Source organism: Saccopteryx leptura, chromosome 6 (genome assembly GCF_036850995.1).
Source record: "Saccopteryx leptura isolate mSacLep1 chromosome 6, mSacLep1_pri_phased_curated, whole genome shotgun sequence".
Lineage (NCBI taxonomy): Eukaryota > Metazoa > Chordata > Mammalia > Chiroptera > Emballonuridae > Saccopteryx > Saccopteryx leptura.
The window spans coordinates 89,531,279-89,545,370 of NC_089508.1; the positions used below are offsets into that span (position 1 = coordinate 89,531,279).

Consider the following 14,092-nt stretch of genomic DNA (forward strand, 5'->3'; position numbering starts at 1 on the left):
TTGCATGGGGTCTCCAAAGTGAGATCAATGCATTCCTAGAAAATTTGGGACCTAAGTGTCAGTCACTGTCTTAGAAACTAAGACTGTAAAGATTAACAAGACAATTATTCTTTTCTCAAGGGGTTTATAATTTGATAATGAGATCAATTAACTATCAAAGGAGTGATGCAATGAGAGTTATGAGAGTTGCAATGATAGTGGAGACAATCAGTTTTACAATGGTGCTACAAGGAACAGAAAATTGAGTGTTCAGGGTTAGTCTCTTATGAGCACCTGAGGATAAAGTAAGGGGAAGCCCAGCAAATAATGCAAGGGTACTTCTGAAGGTTAGAGGCTGGGAGGTCGAGATCAGGATACCAATACCTCTCACATAACTATCTCTAGAAGTTCTTTCCTGGTTCTGGGAAATGTAAGGAATAACCTACTTATTGGCATGGTGTCCTTTCATGAAACCAAATTCTGTGGGTAAAAAGAAGGTACAGGGGAAGATATCCTGCTGACAGACCACACTTACTCTGCAGGATTCTTTCAAAGCAGTTCTTGGAGTTGGCCCACAGGTCAGAAACAATGCCTTCTAGAGTCAGATCATACGATGTGAACAATGAAACTTCAGTCCTGTCATGGGCAAGAGTAAGAACCACGGACATCAGAAAAAGGGCAACTTTGGGACCAAGGGCCATGCTGATCAATATCAAACTTTGCCTCCCAGAATAAATCTCTAATGCATCCCAGTGGGTTAATATTTAACCCAGTAGTGCCCAGGGAAAAGGTGAATGACTCTTCTTTATTTGTCTAAGAGCAGTGTCCTTGCTTTCCATGTGTCTGCCAGGGTTAGGGATCTTTGGAACTAGTCTCCCTACCCAGTTCATTTGAAAACTATATAATCAGAACCAGAGAGGATCTCTGGGTTCACACAGCTGGAAGCCATCTCCAGGAACAAACAGCGGAAGTCATCTTCAGTTGGAGGGAAACTTCCAGATTTTTGTAAGATTCTTACCCCTGGTAATCTATTGCTCTATTTGTTTATATCTATACACACACACACACACACACACACACACACACACACACACACACACACACTATTTCTAGCCATCTAGCCATTTTAATGAAACCATTATTTCCCCTTTAAAGCCTCTGTGCCCAAGCTAATGAATTAAGGGGGGAGGGCGGGGAAGTGAATCAGATTCTAAAGTGTAAAATAAAAACATTTATTTGGGGGTAGCCTGTATGTGGATGAAGGGGAATTAGTGAAAGCTGGAGCAAGTGAAGGTTCAGGAGGGATTCCTGAATGGTGATAAAATCTCCAAACACTTGGGGAAGCCATTTGCTGAAGGGCATCTGAGCACAGACATTAAATGTGGCAGAACAAAGAAAGAAACAAAGGCATGCTTTTAGCTCTGTTTTCCTCTAACCGTCTCTACTAATTTTTTTCCTTGAAAATGTTTGATTGCTCTTTAAGAGTCAAGTGTAACACATCCTAAAATCAAAAAAAGTTACACTGGCAAATTGAAGGGAGGAAAGAAGGAAAAGAGATAAAGGGAGGACTGTGCATTGGCTGTCATGCTTTTGCTTTGAGGGATAGTGCCCTGAAACATATAAAAGCATGAAACTGCATTTATGGAAATTATAACCATCATTACTCATCAAAGACTATCAAGTTAACTCCCTGTTGTATAAAATTAGGTGGATCTCTTGAATACAAAACATTGTCTTGTGGAAAGAGGAAGAGAATATTAATTCTTGTGAAGACTAAAGGATTGTTTTGAGACAGATAATAAGAACAAATTTTACAGTGACAAAAAGCTGGCTGACAGTTATGTGCTTGAATATGGAAGGGTATGTGTGAATGAGTTTGATCACAGGAGGTCATACTCTGCATCCCTGGTCTAGGCAGATTCACTTCTGTACCACTAATAATCTCTTATACTTGTTTTCTCCCAAATTTAATTTATCTCTTTTTGGGAAATTTAGGATTCAATAGTTGAGTGAGGAAGTTGTGAGTGGGAAGCAGTTGTTAGATACTGGTGGTCACAGTGTATACTGGCTGGGATTTGGATTCTGGATGTCTTTGATCAAGATTACAATAAACCTGAGCAAAATTAAAAGGGGTTGTTACAGAATGAATGTGCAAATTAAAAACAAAGATTCTCCTTTACCTTTACAGGCTGGGATGGGAGGCTTTCAACCTCCAACCAGCAAATGGATTTGTAGGATGTGAAGACCCTGTGTAGCATCGGTTCAGTGCTTTAACTAGAGGTGGGGTTTGGCTTATACACTGAGCCTTTTTTTTTTTTTTTTTTTACAGAGACAGTGAGTCAGAGACAGGGACAGACAGGAACGGAGAGATGAGAAGCATCAATCATTAGTTTTTCATTGCGTGTTGCAACACCTTAGTTGTTCATTGATTGCTTTCTCATATGTGCCTTGACCGTGGGCCTTCAGACTGAGTAACCCTTTGCTGGGGCCAGTGACCTTGGGTTCAAGCTGGTGGGCTTTTTGCTCAAACCAGATGAACCCGCGCTCAAGCTGGCGAGCTCGGGGTCTCGAACCTGGGTCCTCTGCATCCCAGTTAGATGCCCCAGCCACTGCGCCACCGCTTGGTCAGGCATACACTGAGCCTTAAGAAACGATATACATCTGTGAAACTGGGTCACAGGTCTTCTTATCATCTATTTCTTTTATGCAATGCCTTCTGCCACCAACTAAACTTATACAAACTTGTCTCCGTAATCACACTTGACTTTTGCTAGTAAAACTGGAAGAGATTTTCTTATGCTTAATTGAGAACCATGGAATTTCAGATGTTAGAGTTAGCAACTCTCTCATTTTATAGATGAACAAATTATACCTACAGAAGAAAATGAAGTCTATCACTAAAAAATAAATGAATGAATGAATAAAATATTAAGGGTCTAATGCATGGGAACCTATGGCTCGCGAGCCAGATGTGGCTCTTTTGATGGCTGCATCTGGCTCGCAGACAAATCTTTAATAAAAAAATAATAACGTAAAAAATATAAAACATTCTCATGTATTACAATCCATTCATTTCCTACCGCTCATGTTCATGGTTGCAGGTGACTGGAGCCAATCACAGCTGTCCTCCGGGACAACACCAAATTTTTATTGGATAATGCGTAATGTACATGGGTTGTTGTATGGCTCTCAAGGAATTACATTTTAAAATATGTGGCATTCATGGCTCTCTCAGCCCAAAAGGTTCCCGACCCCTGGTGTAATGTGAGGCAGGCACTGTGATTCAGGGTGAATAATATGGGCTCTGCCCTCCTACAGCTTATACACCAGCAGGAAACACTGACAAGTAAACAGGTAATTGTTTGCCCAAGAGTACGTGGATAAAGGCTTGAAAATGGCACCCATAAAAACTGACAAGAGGTATTACTTTATTTTGCAATATACTTTTGTGCAATATCCTGAACTTCATGACTTTTGTTCTGATGCTTGTATCTAGTGGGGTGTCTTTGGTCTTAATATCTAAAGCATAGACTGTAGGCAGGCCTGCCAGCCAGACTCTTTTCTGTGAACAACAGTATCCCCACAACCTGTACAGCACTGGTATCTCCTATATGGACTCAGGGTCTCCTACAGCATGGAAGACCTTGACAACATTTCTATCCACCACTGCCACCTAATGGCTCTTTTGGCAACTCCTGCCTCTGAGTCTACTTCCTGATTTTGAACTTTTGAGATCCTGGTCTCAGAGAGGTGTTGACTCTATGATGGTAACCTCTACGGTCCTGTTTTGTCTTGGGAGCCTGTGATTTTATAATTGCCTTTGACATTAGAAGGCAATATTTGTCCATTGAAGAAGAGCAAGAGACCTAATTGAATCCAAATCAATAAAACTTTGATGAGGTCTTTTAAAAAACTAGAAAGAGAAAACATCCTGAAGACTAAAAAGCACAATATAAATGTAAAGAGCTTGGCAAATGGAAGCTTGGCAGGCCAACAGCTCCATGTACATGGCCATGTATGAATACAGTACGTGCTTTTCTTGTAGGAGTGACTCTTCCCTCTGTGGTCATGTACCACTTTCTTGCTAAACTCTCAAGAACATGCTTTCACTGGATCCTATTATAAATTAAAATGCATGTTCTTATTGGAAAATTTTTTCAGCTGTTATTTATCTCAGAATTGTAGAATGACCAAAAATTTTCTTAGTGTGTGATTTGGTATTCTTTAGCAGCATGTCAAATTTGAAACAGACAAGATGGATCAATGCTAGATGGTCATGAGAAAGAGTGCTCACTTTGTTCACTCTGTCACATGCCTTCCCATGTAACCATCAGAACTCTGAATTTCCTGGTCTTTTTAGATTCACAGTCATAATCCTGGGGCTGTTCAGTAATACTACAGGCTCATTGCAGGAACCTGTGGTGTCTTTAATGGCTATACAAGTATTTGACATGAAAATAAAGTTTATTGACTTACAAACAAGAAAAACACAAACTAAAAATTAATAGTTAATTTAATATCTATGAAAATATACCATTTGTTTTTAAATTTAGGATTTATATAAAATACATTACACTTAAGAATAACTTGCAGGTCAAAAAAAATTTTTTTAAGAGAGAAAGAGAGAGAAGAAGGGGGAGAGATGAGAAGTAGTTGTGTCGTTTTAGTTGTTCAGTGATTGCTTATCATATGTGACTTGACTGGGGGGCTCAAGCTGAGCTAGTGACTTCTTGCTCAAGCCAGCAATCGTTGGGCTCAAACCAGTGACTACGGGATCATTTCAATGATCCTATGCTCAAGCCAGCGACCTCAGGGTTTCAAACCTGGGACCTCAGCCTCCAACATTTTATCTCCTGTGCCACCACCAGTCAGTCAACTTGCAGGTCTAATGTATCTGCCATTTTAAGAACTTCTCAATATATGCGATGATTGCTAAAAAATCATAGCCAAACATAAAGTAAATTATTTACTTACAGACAAACAAACTGAAAAACAATATTATAAAAATCAGTTTCAAATTTAGAGTGAAGTCATTTTTATCATTGGGTGTGGGAGCATTCACATATATTTGATATAATATATATAATGTGATAGTATTTAAAGGCTCTTAATGTTCTTTCAAATTTTCTCCAAAGAACTAAAAGTATAGTCAGAAACTATCTGCTGCAAGCGCCAAATATTTCTCAGTTCTCAAACCTTTAAATTTCTTAAGACATAAAGTTTTAAAGTTCATAAGAAATGTGTTTTTTTTATTTTGTTATCTATACTTAATTCTATTTTTAATTAGCTTTCATTGAGTTAAAATCATACTCCAGGAAGAAGCATTATATTTACTTTATGGGTGTGTTTGAGTGTCTGACACACTACCACTGGGAAGCGTGAGTTCTACAGTTTAGACTAAAAGTTCTTGAGATGATGGCAGCAATCCTCTTCTTCCTTTTCTTCTTCTTCTGTTAAGGATGATGTTAAGAAATCATTACAGCAAATTATAAGGACTTTGACAATGAAAAGTTCTAAGGAGATTTTTTTTTTTTAATTTAAAAAAAAATTTATTTATTCATTTTTAGAGAGGAGAGAGAGGGGGAGAGAGAGAGACAGAGAGAGAGGAGGGGGAGGAGCTAGAAGCATCAACTCCCATATGTGCCTTGACCAGGCAAGCCCAGGGTTTCGAACCAGTGACCTCAGCATTTTCAGGTCGACACTTTATCCACTGCGCTACCACAGGTCAGGCCTATTTTGTTTGTTTTTAAAAAGTTTGGAACACATTTATTTGTACACAGCACATACAATGAGCATCAGCATATCTGCTAAAATGAAATATACCATTAAACAAATATCTTAGGGGAATGTTGTGCATGATATAAACGCCACTGTGCAGGGCGTGCAGCTGACCTCCTTGTTCTGGATTTCTGCAGAAACTAAAAAAATCTAATTTTAGCAAAAAAAAAAGTCAAGAAATGTCAGTACATTTTTTAAAGCTTGAAATGGGCCAAATTACAATTACATACAGAAAAATGGCATGGGAATTGATTTCACAAAAATACTAACAAAAAATATCATAGCTAATGAAAAATATCTTGGGCTTATCTATTAAGAGAAATGAGGTGCCCTGACTGGATGGCTCACTGGTAGAGCGTCGGCCTGGGTGTGTGGAAGTCCCGGGCTTGATTTCTGGCCAGGGCACACAGGAGAAGCGCCCATCTGCTTCTCCACCCTTTTCCCTCTCCTTTCGCTCTCTCTCTTCCTCTCTGGCAACTAAGGCTCCATTTGATCAAAGTTGGCCCAGGCGCTGAGGATGGCCTAAGGCACAAGAATGGCTCCGATTTCAACGCCCCAGCTGGGCAGAGCATGGACCCCTAGTGGGCATGCTGGGTGGATCCCAGTCGGGAGCATGTGGGAGTCTGTCTCTCTGCCTCTCTGCTTCTCACTTCAGAAAAATAAAAAAATAAATAAATTTAAAAAGAGAGAGAGAGAGAGAGAGAGAGAAAGAAACAAGGTTTGATGCTTGGCTTGAAATGAGGGGAAATAAAAATTTTGTGTGAGTTCTACCCTAAAAGACAACCTATTAATTTTGGGTTCTACAAGAAGACTATGCAACACCCACCTTATCTTAGTCTACAGAATGCTTTAGCACAACTTTCTTAAAACTTTATATGCTTTAATTTAAGTCATAGGCATTTGAGATGACATATTGCTTTTTAAAAGAGTGAAATCTAGGGTAAAAGCCAACCCTCAAAGTCTACAAATTCTGACAGTTTGTATCCATAATCATATCTTCTGAAAACAGCACCAATCATTAAGATATTAGAAAATTATTCTTTTACTTGAGCAGCAAATCCTATTAAAATGGATGCTATGCAATTTATGACTAGTAAAATCTCTAAAATTCAAAGTGGCTAAACTGTCTTAAGATCTGAAATTCAAAGGCTCTCTGCATCATACAACATCTAACAAGTTATATATGTTATTATCTAGCTTCTGGATGGGGTAACCTCTGTTAGACAAGGGGATATTGCAGTTTTCTTATGAGATAGCGTGAATGTTATAGCCTCAGCCTAAAATATTAAATTTTAATAAAACATAGAATTTTAAATTTGGAAAGGACCTTGACAATCAGTCCTACCAAGTCTTTTCAGATGAGTAAAATGAAGCCAGTGAAGGGGAGATGGCTTGTCTAAAGTCACACAATGGCAGAGCCATCTTCATCCCCACCATATTACTGGTACTCTCTGCAGAGCCATCTTCCCACATTTCTCTGGTTTTATTTGGTCTCCTTTATTATATAACAAAGAAATACCGGGTACAGAGCAATACAATAACATAGATTATTTACTCCACTTTTAAAATCAGAATATCAAAGTGATTCCTAAGCCTTTACCTACCTTCATTTTATTGAGAATTTAGTCAACAGTAAGTTGTGACTAGTGAGCATGACTATTTTCCAATATTTACACGGACACTGAAGACTCCTTTTGGAACTGCTCCTTAAAGACACTTTCACAAACGTCTATCTAATGCCAAGACACTTTTTTTTTTTTTGTATTTTTCTGAAGTTGGAAACGGGGAGGCAGTCAGACAGACTCCCGCATGTGCCCGACCGGGATCCACCCGGCATGCCCACCAGGGGGCGATGCTCTGCCCATCTGGGGCGTTGCTCTGTCGCACCCAGAGCCATTCTAGCGCCTGAGGCGCCCGGGCCAACTTTGCTCCAATGGAGCCTTGGCTGCAGGAGGGGAAGAGAGAGACAGAGAGGAAGGAGAGGGGGGAGAGGGGGAGGGGTGGAGAAGCAGATGGGCGCTTCTTCTGTGTGCCCTGGCCGGGAATCGAACCCGGGACTCCTGCACGCCAGGCCGACGCTCTACCACTGAGCCAACCAGCCAGGGCTATGCCAAGACACTTTTCATGGAATGTAATGCAGCTGTGGTGAATGGAAGTGAGGTCTTTAATCTTTCAAAGCACAGTCATGAGTTTTTCTCCACACATCACACTCTGCATTCCTCCTAAGTTCTTCTGGTTTGGGTTGTAGACATAATCGAAATAGTTGTCATCTCCACTAGCTGATGCTTTCCGACATAGCCTGTCATCCTGGAAGGATGGCCATACATTCGGAGAATGAGGGTGCCACCCAGGCTGGAGAGAGTGGATATTAGGATGATACCGAGGCTGGTAATTATGGACTTCAGGATTTGTTTTAGAGCAGAGCTGAGCTATCACCGATTTGCTTGGTTTGAATGTTGAATGTCCTTGGTATGGATAGCGTTTACTAGGCTTCCTCTCAAAGGTGCCGGTTTTTGGCAACAGGGCCCCATGTGTAGCTTGATATTCTGTCTGCCTACTGAATTTGAAGCGAAACCCCAGCCTGATAAAGTCTGATCTATTCGATTTGCTATTTCCTGGAGTCTGCAGTCGGAAGATTGCGTGACACTACACTGCGAATTTCCAGAGGTGCTTGCAGGTCCTGCCTGGTGCTGTCCAAGCTGAATAAAACGCGCGCTTCTGCTCCTGCCCCTGAACATCCTCCTCCACCACCACCTGTGTCAATTTGCTTTTTAAAATCCATTTTGGTAACTCTAGGCCAGTGGTAGTCAACTTGGTCCCTACAGCCCACCAGTGGGCGTTCCAGCTTTCATGGTGGGTGGTAGCGGAGCAACCAAAGTATAAATAAAAAGATAGATTTAACTATAGTAAGTTTTTTTACAAGATTTATTCTGCCAAACTTAGTGAAAATCCGACATAAAGTACTTGGTAAGTAATTATTATTATATGCTTTTACTTGCTGTAACTCTGCTTTATAAATTTTATAAAGTAAAGTTACTTCCCTACTTTATAAATCACCATTACTGTGGAACCGGTGGGCGGTTAGAAAATTTTACTACTAATAGAGATACAAAAGTGGGCGGTAGGTATAAAAAGGTTGACTACCTCTGCTCTAGGCCAAAAGACTAAGCCTATTTTATTAGCTCCTTCAAAGATTAATATGCCTGTCTGGGTGGGCCCAGGAGAATGTTCACAGCAATCTCTTCCCCTGACAACATGCATGTCTACCATACACTTCCAGTCACTCTGCTTCACTCAGACAGGAGAGTCCTACTTGGGCAGGGCTCTTCCCTACACTCTTCATTTCTGGAAAATATCAAATTCCATTGCTTCTGTCTGAGAGTGAACTGAAACTCAGACATAAGCTCTGGCGTGTGTTCTGGAAGCTGACATTCCCCAAGCTTCACTTGTGGACAGAGAGTAACCAATTCCACAGCCATTTCATATGGGCATTTCAGGTTTTCTGAATGTCATGCCTGAGCTGTAAAGCAGGTACCTTATAAACCCTCCAAGAAGGTTGTTCAGTTCTGAGGAATAATACACTGCTCATAAAAATTAAGGGATATTTCAAAATGAATATGAAGCACCAAAAAAAAGCATTTGATTTTTTTTATTAAACAAGCAAATGACAAGCTAAAGAAGGTTGTTCGATTATGCGAATGAGATGCAAAACCAACTTTTATTTCATTGGTGAAAATACACTATAGAAAAGGCTGGAAAAGTACTGGAATATCTGCGTGTTCCCTGATCCCCTAATTTTTGTGACAGTGTATTTAATTTGAAAGTGCAAAGCATAAGCAGGTCTAATTTTCATCTGCTTTTTTATGGGTTTGGAATGATCCAGCCGTTGTGCGACCTGGGCAGAGTCAAGGAACTGGACGCCAAAGTAATCTGTTTCCACGAGGTCCCAGGGGTACACGAGCTGATCAAACAAATCCTGGCCTTTGGCATGTTTGAGCAGGTCCACGGTCTCTTCAGTGGGTCCCGCAGAAAGGCACAGCAGGCGCTGCCCCCTTGAGCTAGGGTTCTCCTTTGCGCTATCTCCCTGCCCCATCCCCCACCCTCAGCCTGACACCCCATGCCTAGAGCTGCATTGAGCGACAATGGCCAAAGGTCTAGCCAGGGGTCAGGAACCTTTTTGGCCAAGAGAGCCATGAACGCCACATATTTTAAAACATAATTCCGTGAAAGCCATACAACGACCTGTGTACATTACACAATATCCAATAAAAATTGGGTGTTGTCCCGGAGGACAGCTGTGATTGGCTCCAGCCACCCACAACCAGGAACATGAGTGGTAGGAAATGAATGGATTGTAATACATGAGAATGTTTTATATTTTTAACATTATTATTTTTTTTATTAAAGATTTGTCTGCAAGCCAGATGCAGCCATCAAAAGAGCTGCCACATCTGGCTCGTGAGCCATAAGTTCCCACCCCTGGTCTAGCCTGTTTGTTTTCTGTCACATAGTAACAGCATTTGCCGGTTGTGTCACAGCCTGCGTAGGGGAAACTAGAAAATTCTCTCTGAGAATAGTCCACATCGTTCCCAATATGAGAAGCTCATAAATATAAGCTTGGATTCTTATTCCTCCAGTCCTCTATAAAAGACCCCAGACCCACTTCCAAGCATTACAGCGATTCTAACATGCTCCTCTCTGTTTTTTCTAAGTAGTACATAATTCCACCCTCGGCCACAAGCCACCTAATTCTTGGGGAATTGGGTCTGTCTCCCTAGGCGCAGGGTTCCTTAAGAGTCACTCTTCTTCATAGCTCTCTCTTCCTATCTTACTGTTTCATCTTAGTTAACTGGAGTTCCTATTCTTTCCCCATGGATGTTACATCTCTTTTTAGGTCAGCATTTGGTGTGTCTTTTTTTTTTTTAATGGAATTTAATAGGGTGACACTGGCTAACAAAATTTTTTGGTTTTGTTTTTGTATTTTTTTTCCGAAGTTGGAAACGGGGAGGCAGTCAGACAGACTCCCGCATGCGCCCAACCGGGATCCACCCGGCATGCCCACCAGGGGGCGATGCTCTGCCCATCTTGGGGCGTCGTTCTGCCGCAATCAGTGGCTAACAAAATTATACAGGTTTCAGGTGCACAAATCTACAACATATCTTCTATACACCATATTGTGTGTTCACACTCCTCACCACCAAGTCAAGTCTTAATGGTCTGTGTGTCCCAGGACCTAGTACAGTGCCTGGTACCCAGTAGGAACTTATGTAATTTTGTCATTAAATTAATTAATAAATCCCTGTACGGGCCACCAAAAAAAACCCCCCAAAAAACAAACAAACAAACAAAAATAATTAATAAATGAATTAAAGAGCGTGAATGAATATTGCAATGCTATGACTCAATGTGTCTTAAAGGATAAGAAAGAGCCTGGAAAAAAAAAAAAAAAAAGAGCCTGACTAGGCAGTGGCGCAGTAGATAGAGCATTGGACTGGGATGCAGAAGGACCCAGGTTCGAGACCCCGAGCTCGCCAGCTTGAGCGCGGGCTCATTTGGTTTGAGCAGAAGCTCACCAGCTTGGACCCAAGGTCGCTGGCTCGAGCAAAAGGGGTTACTCGGTCTGCTGAAGGCCCGTGGTCAAGGCACATATGAGAAAGCAATCAATGAACAACTAAGGTGTTGCAAAGCGCAACAAAAAGCTAATGATTGATGCTTCTCATCTCTCTCCGTTCCTGTCTGTCTGTCCCTGACTATCCCTCTCTCTGACTCTCTCTCTGTCTCTGTTAAAAAAAAAAAAAGGATAAGAATAAGAAAGAATGGTTGGGGCTGGGAGTTGTGTTCAGGAAACTTATATTGATTTTCCAAAGGAATGATTGACAAGAAATGTGAGTTTAATGAGGAAGAGAAAAGAAAAGATATAATTAGGTGACTGAGAATAACTGATTCAGGGATGCCCAGTTAGAGAGAAAAGTCCCTGTCCTTTTAGCCTAATTTGCCCACCACACTGCTTTTTGCCCTTGGCAAGGAGCCTTTGTTGGAAGAAATAATGTTGAGCTTGGGTCCTCTATTTCTGGTCTTCGTGCTGGGTCAAACCTATTGAGACCCTGGCTCAGAATGACTACAGGTACAGACACTTCCTGACCCAGCTCTATAATGCCAAACCAGTGGCCAGGATAACAGATACTGTGAAACCATGATGGCAAGACAAGGACTGACTTCACCCTGCAAAGATATCAATACCTTTATTCATGACACCAAGAAATCAAGGCCATTTGTAAAGAAAAGAATGGAAAGCCTTACAGAAACTTTCAGAATAAGCAATTCTCCTTTCCAAGTCACCACTTGCAAACATACAGGAGGGTCCCGCCAGTCTCCCTGCTGGTACAGAGCCAAACCAGGGTTCAGAGACAGTGTTGCCGGTGAACATAGCTTGCCTGTCCACTTTAATGGATCCCTTCATCATCCATATCTAGCAGGCCACTGGCCAAGCGTTGGCTCTGCTCTCTATTCCTTGCATTTCCCCTACACATTCCAGAACAATGGTGGCAACATTCATTGCCAGGCACCCAGAAAAGGAGCTGTCAGGGTCTTTTGTTTTCTGTTTTACAGTATGTTAATAAATAGAAATGTCTCTGAAATTATTAGGAATCAAAGGCTTCTCAACAATGTTTGGCCTATTGATTTTTCCCCATTTTCTCTACTCAACAGTCCCCTGAGAGGATTGATGGGATACAAATGCCTTTTTCCCTATCAGTTCCTTCTCAGTCAGTGGGGAGGTGGACTTTACCTTTCTGTGAAAGTAAGGATGTTAAATTCATCTTACAGAAAGGGCTGGTAAAATTCCAGGGTTCATGGCTGCTAAGCAGAATTTTCAGGAAAGGCAAATTGTTTCTTGCTGTCAAATAAACCAATATTACTTTTACAATATTAAACTTCAAAGAATGAAGTTTAGGACTAAATGCCAACAGATTAAACTTTCTCTCTCTCTCTCTCTCTCTCTCTCTCTCTCTCTCTCACACACACACACACACACACACACACACACACACACACTCCTGCATGAATACTAAAATTTATTCCTGGTAGCTACTTCTTGTCTTATGCAGTCAGTAACTTTAAGTCACTTTGAATAGACTGCTCCCAGGGTATTCTTGTGGTTATTTTATATAAATATAAAACATATAATTACTTTACATTATTTTCTCTTTAATCTTTTACTTTATCAACTGATGTGAGGTCTTTGGAATTTATGGAAGGATTCCAAGCTCATCCCTTATTCTTCTTCAACTAGATTTGTTTCTAAGTACACAAAAACTTAGGTAAACAAGCACTCTTTATAAAATATACTGATCAAGCCACAGATTTAGTGGTTAACTTCCTGTTACCTAATTTCTATCAACAGGTGCCTGGATATTTTATTTTGAAAGTAAATGTTAATAAATTACAGTTACAAATCATTAGTTTTGCTGTCTGTTAATACATGACTAGTGGTCACAGTATTCCCAATGGCCTCTTCTCTGCCTATATGCCCTAAAATGGGCCAAAAGCCCTGCTTCCTCAATTCCCAGGTTATAGGTCAGTGTCCAGGTGCCACCTGGGAGAGCTCAGCCTCACTGAAAGGGTTTAAATTTATGGAGGAAGAGATGAAGAAGTAGGTTACTGGTGCACACTCAGCCATGAATCGTTCACCTTGAGTTAACCTATTTCAAAATTGAAATCACTATTATTTCTAAGAAAGTAGGGGGAAAAGGTTTTCAAACCTCTCTTGAGGAATTTAAGTCCTAGTCAGCTATGCTTTATTTTTGTTTGTTTTTTTTTTTTAGAAAGAGAAACAGACAGACAGGAAGGGAGATGAGAAGCATCAACTCATTCTTGTGGCACCTTAGTTGTTCATTGATTGCCTTCTCATATGTGCCTTGACCTGGGAGTTCCAGGTGAGCCAGTGACACCTTGCCCAAGTCAGCAACCTTGGGCTCAAACCAGCGACCATAGGGTCATGTCTACGATCCCATGCTCAAGCCGGCAACCCCACCCTCAAGCTGGTGAGCCCACACTCAAGCCTAGACAAGCCTGGGCTCAACTGGCAACCTTGGGGTTTTGAACCTGGGTCCTCAGTGTCCCAGGCCAACACTCTATCCAATGCTCCACTGCCTGGTCAGGCAGCTATGCCTTGTTGACTTTGCAAGGAAAAGAGAAGAAACATGCCAAGTCCTTTGAAGAATAGTGACATGTAAGGAAGAAAAGTCCACTCAATATGAAGAGGAGAATTTTCTGTAGGGACACAGCATAAATTCTAGCAGCTGAGATATTTCAACTTAAAAAGAGCCTTCTAATT

At 41.0% G+C, this 14,092-nt stretch overlaps 3 protein-coding genes and 1 pseudogene across 7 annotated transcripts in view; 3 read left to right on the plus strand and 1 right to left on the minus strand.

Moving 5' to 3' along the window:
* The window catches only part of RNASE6 (ribonuclease A family member 6), a 476,573-nt gene that overhangs the window by 423,000 nt on the left and 39,481 nt on the right, over positions 1-14,092 (plus strand). The gene's annotated exons all lie outside the window — the stretch shown is intronic.
* Positions 1-14,092, plus strand: part of RNASE4 (ribonuclease A family member 4) — a 31,813-nt gene that overhangs the window by 10,073 nt on the left and 7,648 nt on the right. The window contains exon 1 of one of the 4 annotated variants that reach the window (XM_066342824.1): positions 838-984. The exons of 1 other annotated variant lie outside the window; for it this stretch is intronic. The gene's annotated coding sequence lies outside the window, so the exon portion shown is untranslated. Of the gene's footprint in view, positions 1-837; positions 1,003-8,685; positions 8,725-14,092 lie in introns of those variants that run through there. 2 more of the 4 variants (XM_066342826.1, XM_066342827.1) reach the window with 2 other exon arrangements.
* Positions 7,930-9,889, minus strand: LOC136376630 (band 4.1-like protein 4B; annotated as a pseudogene).
* Positions 11,804-13,412, plus strand: ANG (angiogenin). Its single transcript, XM_066341693.1, is given in 6 exon segments — positions 11,804-11,853; positions 11,855-11,919; positions 11,922-12,014; positions 12,017-12,056; positions 12,058-12,337; positions 13,326-13,412. Coding segments are annotated over 6 exon segments (615 nt in total).